We start from the raw sequence: 7,634 nt of genomic DNA, 5'->3' as shown, positions 1-7,634 counted from the left end.
GAGTGTCCCAGCGTTTCGAGGGATAACCTCGGAGTTGACAAAAGCGATTTGTCTCAGTCGAAACATTTTGGATACGGGTTTTATTTCCTACTTGTGTCCTGAACGGACCACGCTGGGGAAGACTACGTTATCCGACTGCCAACCAACCCCGTTGTGCCGTGCCAGGGATTTGGTCTCACCGTGGACTTGACCACCACCACACGGCAGAGAGTGGAAAGTGGGACTTTATTGTTTGAGGCTAGCTAGCTAGCTTTGCCAAACGGCTTGTTTTTTTTTGTGTGTAGCGACCGCAGGCTATATGGCTGCGAACTACGAGCCAATATATGGACTTTCAGAAGACGAGGTAAGCTTTAATCTCAACAGAGCTTTGCTATGGCAGTCGTGATTGTGTGTCTCACATTAGGGTTAGCAGGAGATAGCTAACACCAAGGTTAGCAGGAGCTAGCAAGCCCTCACCCATAGTTAACGCTGCATTCCATAGTAATGTTCAGGCAGCTGTCACTATCCTCCTGTCCACTGTCTGTGTGTCCACTTGTTTACTTAGCTCAGTTTCAGCGGCGAAGTAAGGACTTCACCTTACCTTCCTAGTTTTAAAACGATCAACTAAGCTTTATAGCATCGCTCACGCTACACCCACTATTTAATTAATGTACGAGAACGACTTGTAGCTCGACATGTACCCTGAAGTGCTATTTTGACGCCCAGATGTGGATAATGTTGTTGGCATTTCAAGCTAACCACACTGTCAGACTTGGACACCGCCTCTTGTGAGAAATCAAAACAGTTAATGCCCTTACAGGTTGTCTATTAATATTGATATCCACTTGTGCCGTCAGTGGCATTTACACTTACATCAACAAATTAGTTGTAAGTGATATTATAGTGTAATGTTAAACGTTTGTTTACGTGGCAGTACGATAGCCAAACGAGAGGACATCACCCAGTGACTAACTAAATAATCTCCTAATTGAGCATTGTCAGATATTACCAGTACAACCAGGACTAGTAAGATTTTTGGGTTGATCCGCATGTGTGACTAAAAATATTTCTTTAATACATTCATTCACTGAGGAGAACAGAGGCGTGATGTTATTGTTGAATTTGTCTCAGCCTACAGTACATCAGTAGGCTGGGATGTCACTGATTTAACAGGATGTTGGAGATTTCTATCTAGCTTTTTATGCCAATTTACTGGACATACTGAAAGTCTGGGCAGATACTCTGAAAGCTGAACCAGCCAATATCAGGATAGATATTCTAAAATCCTTCAAGTTATTTTTTTTTACTCACTAAGACCAGTACAGGTAATGATAAACTTTATTGCCCGATCTGCCTGAGCCAGTGAGTTTTGTGGTGCCCTGCCTGTTAGCCATTATTGGCGGGGCAGCATACCTGTAACAACATTACCTCTAAGGCAGCAAATGGACTTGATAAAGGGTTGGCTGGGTTTTTAGTTAACGTTCACCATATTACACACATAAAGCCAGATCACTTAATCCCCACCAATAAAGGTTTTTAGACAATTGTGGGTTTGCGTTCCTTCAGACAATGCACTTCCTTTGACTTTGAGCTAAACATTCAGCAGAGCTTGGGGGTAAGCTCCCAAACCCAGTACCTGTTTAGCTCCTTTCTCTCGCACTTGTCATAACTGTAGTTGCCAATTTTTTCAGGCTTTAAGTAAAGGCTAGTAAGTCTACTGGAACAATACACCAATCCAGTAGTCATAAATGTTACTAATAGTTGTAGTATGACTAATGAACAATCAAGCTAGGCTTACGCATGTTGTAATATGATATTACTATATACAGTACTGCATGTTTTCTCAACAGTATTTCAACTTAGTAATGCCATCTGCCAAAGTCTATATAAATGATTAGTGACAGACAGGACTGAAGGTTTCTCTTATTCAGCTTAATTAATTCCTTGGTCGGGGTTATTGATTTCCTAAAGGCTGCTTAGTTCAGTTAGAAAAATGAAGTGACTTGATGGAGAGGTTATGATGTAATTTTCCTTGTGTTTGATTAAATGTTTCTTCTGCAGCATGAAACAAGAGTGCTGCGGGTTAAGGTCATTGCAGGAATTGATTTGGCGAAGAAAGATATCATCGGAGCCAGGTGAGCATCATGGGATTTTTACATTGCATTTGTCATCTTGATGTTTGATTTTAAAGGATCATGTTCAGTCAGTCTATCAGTGTCGCACACTTTCACTACAATCCATTTACTTACTAAGACCTTGAACTCCTGGTGCTAATCAAGGATTACCTATGTGCCTCTCCTTTCCTACTCATAACCTGCCCTCTAACAGAGCTTGCCCAGATAGAAGCATTCGATTAATAATTATACATTTTACGTATTTTCTCTATAGGGAGACACAAGCAAAGCTTTTGAGGGTCTTTAAAGTGTCATGTTTATCAAATGGCCTTTGACTCATGTGGTCTGACCTTCCTCAGTGAAGTGTAACACAATGTTATCACAACTTTTATGTGACATTACATAAGATCTCTCTCTGGAGTTGTATTTGAAGTCAGTGTTTAGCACAGTAACTTAATACCTCTGGTTTTCAATTATCTACCTCTTTATACTTTTGAGTATGCTATGATAAATTCGTAATAAACTGAATAACTGTCACAAACTAACTGCAAAGTCAGTTTATTCATGTGATAAGTAGTTGGTAGTTTAGCTGCCAGAATGTCCAGTCATTCTTTCTGCTGCAGATTTGCACACCCAGTAACATTATGCCAGAATCGTGCATGTGCTGGCAATGATATCCTGTTAGCTAATAAATCAAGTCAAGTAAAGGTACATGCAATTATTTCTAAGTATTCACAAACCAGTCTCTGCAGCAGTGTTGCTTTTTTCATTTAATTTCTCTTAATACCTGGAAGTCTATATATGCCAATGTGTGTGCATTTGTTGTCTGGATGACATCACAGTTTGCCTATGGTAAACTTCATCTAACTTTGAACACTGTTCCCACTATTGTTAACGGTAATGCATTGTTGCTGACCTATGTGAAAACGGACATTGTCAGAGGACGAGCCAGTCATGTTTAGCACTGTGGGAGTGCTACACACATGTCAGAGTGCATGTGTTAGCATCCTGATGCCCTGTTGGCATGACAGCTCAGCCTGGCTCAGGAGAAAACTGAACTGTAATGAAAAAACACCCAATGAGGTCTTAATGTCTGGTTAGCTACCACAGAAGACAGTGCTGACTTGGCAGTCTGTCACCTCATAAGATGTTCAAACAACGCTGGCTTTTTCTTTTCTTCTTTTTGCTCCAAAGATGTTTCTGTTGCTGCTCTAGCCTCAAATGTTATGTTTTGCGTTCCCCAAGGTTATGTTTTTTAGTGTTTTTCTTTTGAGGTGTTGATAGAAAACTCGAGGAGCTGGTGGACTGAGCTAACATTTGGATCCAGCGTACTATGCTAGATTTCATCTTCCAGCGTTGACCTATAGTAGCCTGATTGTCTTTCTCAGCAGGAGAGTTGTTGATAGAGGGAAGGAGACAAGAAGAACTCTTAGTGCAGCCAAGATACTGTAGGCCCATTGTTGTTGTTTAGTCACAGCACCTCACAGAACTGCACAAACACACAATTAGAGGCTATAGGGCTCTTGGAGACATAAATTAGCAATCAAGCAACAGCAGTTTTGCTTAGGGTGTTTTTGCAGCTCATATATTAAAATGTTTTCCATTCCTTCTTCCCTTTTCTGATGTTTCTTCTCAGCTGTTTTCTTCAGCTGAATGTAAGGATGCACTCCAACCAGCAGGCTGAATCTAATTTTGGACAGATCCATACTGGAATTAGATTACTGCTCATATGAAGTCTAGGTGGCAAAAATCCCATGGTAATCATTAAAGGCAAATCATCGAAGAAATAGTTTGAAATGGGAAATTGAATATTTAACCATGTATGTTAAGTCTAGCCACTGCGGTCAATGCCATTTATGTACCACATAACACTGTCTCACCAAAAGCATGGGGAACAAAAACATTTTCACTTCCTTGCTGTCATCTAGGAAGACTGAAGAAGCTGAGTACCACTAGATAATGTGTGAAGGATTAGATTATGTGTATTCTTCATGTAGCCTGCCGATTTCTGTTTTAAATCAGTGTCTGAGAAACACACCATCTGTTGTACATATTCTGTGGTTATGCAGTGCATTGGAAGAAATTATAGCGCCCACTGTAGATAAGCACAATATGACAGATAAATGAGGCTTTATGAGAAACTCTAACCTCTCTGAAGTAGACAGTTGATTATTCAATTAATTGAACTGACAGCTATTTTAACCATCAATTAATTATAAAGGTCATTGATCACACAAAAATACAAAACATTTGATGGTACCAGGATGTCAAATGTGACTTTTTGTGTTTGTGACTGATTATATTTTATATTTATATATTTTATATTTAAGGATCAGGCAAAACATTACATGATGATGACAGCTCTTATCAAAGTTATATATTTAGAGTCTGACGTTTGATATTTAAGTTGCAAATGAAGATGCATTAAATGCACTGTGATTTACGGTGGTAGAAATCATTCAGTTATATATCAAAGAGTTATAATATATTATACCTCATTGTTTTTGTTGACAGTGTCATCTCACCACAGACAACTTCCTTTATGCACAAAAGTGGCATTGGCATAGTATTGTGGGCAGAATACAAACATCAGGACTATGTATAGAAATGTGTAAATGTAAATATTGTGATACGAACAAGGAACGCATCGCATTATCAGTTGATGTGTTGTATTTGTTATAGTTTCATTGTCCTGGTTTCATCTATTTACTGATTGAAAATGTTCATGTCACCACACACATAAAGACTTGTGTTTTTCTTCAAAGGGTGATTTAGGAAAGCTTAAAACCTAACACTGTACATCACATTGTCTGTTGGGACTGAGATCAGTAAAGTGATTGGTCTGCCCGGTGTATATTGCAGCTCTGCCTCTTTATCCAGAAGTCACTGGAGATTTCCACCATGTCAACACCTTAAAAAAAAACAGATGATTATTTTAAAATAGCATAGCCACAAACACTCTGCTTACTATTTACGCTGCTCACCTCAAAATGCAGTTTCTATTTTTGGGTCTCTGCTTTGTCAATAAGACATTGTAGCCTTATCTCACAATCCCTGAATGCAAGCAGTTTTTATCTGCTGGACTGTTCTAGAGAGACTCAGGTTTCAGGTCTGGATGCAGCCTAAAAATATGGGCTCTGCAACCTGTGGCCAAGGTTAATATGATGTTAGACTGAAAGAATGAGTAGCCTGTATTTTTATGTATGCGATAGGGGTTCCTAAGTCTCTTCAACACTTAAGTCTAGTACAAAGTATTGGAAAAACAAGTGTTTATTCTCAGCAACTGGGCAAATATTGTTGGTACTAAAATTTAAGCACCAAAGAAAATGTAATGGTATTCATAAGTTCATGGGGAGCAAATTTGTACCTGTGAATTTGGATGTGCTGTTGCAAAGTGAGAACTGTGAAAAGCTCAAGATCATTTTGCACAAGCTCAACTGATTTTATTTTTTTTCCTCTGTTCTGTTTCTGCAGCGACCCTTATGTCAAACTTTCCCTCTATGTTGCGGATGAAAACAAAGAACTTGCCTTAGTCCAAACAAAGACTATTAAAAAGGTGAGTCCCAAGGTAAAATGTTGCTTAACTGTGCTACATACAATATAGAAACTTATAAACTTATAGAAACTTAAAAATAATCCCAAAGGGAAATTGAAGTGCTGCTGTAGTCATTACACAAAACACACTCAAACGTACATGCAGGAGATGGTACAGAATACTACACCTCTTTCCTGTGTTTTGCACATACCTTTGGTTTGTTGTTCCAGACCAAATTACCTGATGGACGTGTTGGCAATGTATGTGACTGCTGTCAAACCTCTACAAATGCATTTATGTACAGCTACTCAAGTGTGGCTTTATTTGCTTCTTTTTTTTTTTTTAAGTCACAGGATATCTCTAAGTCATGCTAAACCCATCCCACCCACTAACACCAGCTTTCTTACAAATCAAGGCAATAATCTTCAGAAAGGGAAACCACAGGAAGGCACCAGAAGACTGTTTCCCTATCCTGTTTAGAAGAGTTTACTGGGAGATGCTGGGATAGCTCTTTTTCCCCAGTAGCTTATTTTGGGGACTAAATCTATTCACAGCAGAGGGAGCTATTACTTGCTATTAGTGCAAATCATATCTTAATTTCAAAGTGGGCTGTGTTTTTCCACAGAATATCCATATGTGTTGCAAATATTATGCAATATTCAGGAATATACATCTTTAAAAACAAAGTTCAATCAGTTTTGCATTACATGTTGTTCACTGACTAGGATTTGTTAAAATACTCAATTTGCAGAGTTGAAAGATAGACAAAACAATTTCTACTTTTAACATTTATGTAGCCTGACTTTGCAAGCAGCTTCTTATTCCTTTGTAGATTTTGTTAGCTGCATGTAGCTGCCAGCCAGCGCTCTGCTAGAGTCAGGCAGCTCAGGCTTCCATGCAGGCAGACATATGCTGCCAGTGGCCATGCTTGCCTTATAGGATATAAATAGCCGACAATGCACTGCTATGTGGAGCAGAAAAAGAAGCATCACTGCTGAGCTCTTCTTTGAGCTCTATGTGTCTTTAAGTGGGACACCTTTCAATAGCATCTTCATTAGCTATGAGTCTGGCTTGTGGCAAGATTGCATGAAAAATTATGCCAAATATGCCAAAAACTAAAGAGGCAGTCTGAGATAAACATTACTGACTAGATGTTACCTTCAGCATTTACTGAATTTTAGATTTGGCATGGCATTGTAGATATTTTTTTTATTTGGTCAATGACAGATTTGTGTGTTTTGTGTTTTGCCAAAGGGCAGTGGGTTCTTTTGTAATTTTGATATCTCAGCAGTTGTTTTAACATAGATGTTATTTTATTGCTGCCGTAAAATGCTTATTAATCAGAGTGACCTGTGAATTTAAGGCTTCATTGACATTAAGGTGTTTGAGTAATTTCAATCACAGAAGGAATTTTAATGAGAAGTGTCACATAGTTCTTGTTCCAATAAAATGTCAAATGTGCGAGGCAGTAGGAGGGAGCCTGTGCATCCACATACTGAGCTGATCCATCAAGAAGTGGGTTAAAATCCACATGGCTGTTAATCTAGGGCCTAATGCCAATCACTAGGACATGTTGTTAGCTGCAAACTTCCTCTAACAACGTAAGAGGATCATTGACGCACAAGAGTGCCTAATTTCTCACTTTGCCTCTCTTCTCTCACTTTCAGTTGGATAGGTTTCATACATCTGTTCTGTTTTCTGTGTAAATCACTGACGATGTTCACTGTGTCTTTGTGCACATTTTATCAATTTGTATTATAAGCATGTCTGTATGTTGTGTTTCAGACCCTCAATCCCAAATGGAACGAGGAATTCTTCTTCAGAGTAAGTTCAGATTTTAAACGTCTTTGCACACTTTAATAAACTCCCTTTCTTTCTCGTATCCTTCGGGATGGTACCTGTTATTGCATTTGTTTATTTTAGAGTCGTAGTGTTAGAGTTGTTAATCTTTGGTTGCAGTTTAACTGAGAGCTGAGTCCCACCTCTTCCACCACTCTAATCAAACA

At 38.8% G+C, this 7,634-nt stretch overlaps 1 protein-coding gene across 4 annotated transcripts in view; it reads left to right on the top strand.

Moving 5' to 3' along the window:
- The window catches only part of nedd4l (NEDD4 like E3 ubiquitin protein ligase), a 36,709-nt gene continuing 29,075 nt past the window's right edge, over positions 1 to 7,634 (top strand). For all 4 annotated transcript variants that reach the window (XM_026354020.1, XM_026354021.1, XM_026354019.1 and 1 more), the window contains exons 1-4: positions 1 to 343; positions 2,041 to 2,114; positions 5,568 to 5,649; positions 7,414 to 7,452. In XM_026354020.1, the coding sequence (XP_026209805.1) occupies positions 299 to 343; positions 2,041 to 2,114; positions 5,568 to 5,649; positions 7,414 to 7,452 (240 nt within the window). In that variant the 5' untranslated portion in view covers positions 1 to 298. The remainder of the gene's footprint in view (positions 344 to 2,040; positions 2,115 to 5,567; positions 5,650 to 7,413; positions 7,453 to 7,634) is intronic.

This window comes from Anabas testudineus, chromosome 12 (genome assembly GCF_900324465.2).
Source record: "Anabas testudineus chromosome 12, fAnaTes1.2, whole genome shotgun sequence".
Lineage (NCBI taxonomy): Eukaryota > Metazoa > Chordata > Actinopteri > Anabantiformes > Anabantidae > Anabas > Anabas testudineus.
The sequence above is the reverse complement of the archived record's forward strand: the minus strand, read 5'-3'. Positions and strand labels throughout refer to the sequence as shown.